The sequence below is a fragment of the Pundamilia nyererei genome, unplaced genomic scaffold (assembly GCF_000239375.1).
Source record: "Pundamilia nyererei isolate P.nyererei 1_Seehausen unplaced genomic scaffold, PunNye1.0 scaffold00496, whole genome shotgun sequence".
NCBI classification, from domain to species: Eukaryota; Metazoa; Chordata; class Actinopteri; order Cichliformes; family Cichlidae; genus Pundamilia; species Pundamilia nyererei.
The window spans coordinates 203,007-204,583 of NW_005187897.1; the positions used below are offsets into that span (position 1 = coordinate 203,007).

Here is a 1,577-nt window from a genome sequence, read left to right on the forward strand (position 1 = left end):
AACTAAACTATACTGGGAATAACTAAACTATACTGGGAATAACTAAACTACTAAACACAAAGCAGAAGACGAACATGAAGGAGGGGGGGCAGGACACACGGGTGAAACATGGCAGATACACAGACGGACCAGCAACGACAGAAGACACGACTTAAATGCACTCAGAGAAACACGGGGAGATTACACACAGGTGGGAGTAATTAACGAGAGGAGACAAGGGAGGCAACACAAGACATCACTACACAAAGACGCAGACTGGACACACATCAAACCCACAGCAAACATGGGAACACAAAACCAGAACCACAGAAACAATAAATAATAATAATCAACAAAGCACCAGAGATGAAAAACGATCATTCAAAAACAAACCAAAGCAAGAGAAGTCAAAATGCTGCGTCGACCCCGACGTGACAGCTTTCAGTGCTTGACAATCTTTGAAATCCTCTTCCTGTCATTCGTGCTGTTGGCCGACTTACTGAATATGATGATGAGTAATCTGGTGTCAGGCACAAAGACGGACTTGCAGCCCTGCTCGTCTGTCACGTTCCAGCCTTGGTAATCGTTTTCTTTTCTGCAGCAGACAAACAGGATTTGAGTTGGTTTCATTGAGTGAAACAAAGCTGTGAGCTTCCTCTGACTCCATGTCTGCATTGTGTGGGTGGAAACATCCAGATAAAGGTCCCGAGGTTTTCTAACGGAGCATTTTATTATGACCAGATGAACAGTGTCACTGTCTTCACCTGTCAGTGGGTTTAGTTTTGTGTGTTGTTGTGTTGTAATTGTTGAGAGCTCCTCCATCTCTCTCACTGTGTGTTGCAGTTTCTATGCAGACTTTGGGCCCCTCAACCTGGCCATGCTGTACAGATACTGCTGGAAACTCAACAAGAAGCTGAAGGTAATGAAGGTCTTCAGACTCAGGGCTTTGTTTGCTGTACAGACTTTGTTTAGAAAACGCGTTACGCTCTTATTTTGAAAGGTCTTTGCTCTGATGGTGTGTGTGCACTCCTCTGACAGTAGACGCTTATTTTAAATGTATTAATGCACATGTGCTGTTTTCACTGATTATTGATTATCATTATTGGTTTGTAGTCTTTCACAATGTCTAGAAAGAGCCTGGTTCACTACACCAGCTACGACCAGAAGAAGAGAGCCAATGCTGCTGTTCTGATTGGTGCCTATGCTGTAAATATCCTTTCATTCGTCCATCACATCATCTGATTGCCCGTCTGTCTGTGCATTATGAGTTATGTAGCTTAACTCTGCCCTGTAGGTGATGTATCTGAAGAGAAGCCCAGAAGATGCCTACAGGACTCTGATAGCAGGAAACAGCACAGGCTACATGCCGTTTAGGTACAGGCTGCTGCTTTCTACGAAACAGCGCTTCATGCTGGGCTGTTGTCCTTACATTTACTGAGACACTGTCTGTTAAATCCAGCTTAGCTTAGCATAAAGACTGCAAGCAGGGGTAACAAGAAGAAACTCCACCTAGCTGGAGATTATTTGGCGACCATGAAGGTTCCAGGAGGTCAGGAAACCTCATCAAACCCACACTTTTAAGTTTGGGATGGGAACAT

At 44.2% G+C, this 1,577-nt stretch overlaps 1 protein-coding gene across 1 annotated transcript in view; it reads left to right on the plus strand.

Annotated features, from left to right (window-relative positions):
- The window catches only part of LOC102211382 (dual specificity protein phosphatase CDC14A-like), a 12,547-nt gene that overhangs the window by 4,130 nt on the left and 6,840 nt on the right, over window positions 1–1,577 (plus strand). The window contains exons 3-5 of the mRNA XM_013916171.1: window positions 823–898; window positions 1,093–1,185; window positions 1,274–1,411. Of these exons, the coding sequence (XP_013771625.1) occupies window positions 823–898; window positions 1,093–1,185; window positions 1,274–1,411 (307 nt within the window). The remainder of the gene's footprint in view (window positions 1–822; window positions 899–1,092; window positions 1,186–1,273; window positions 1,412–1,577) is intronic.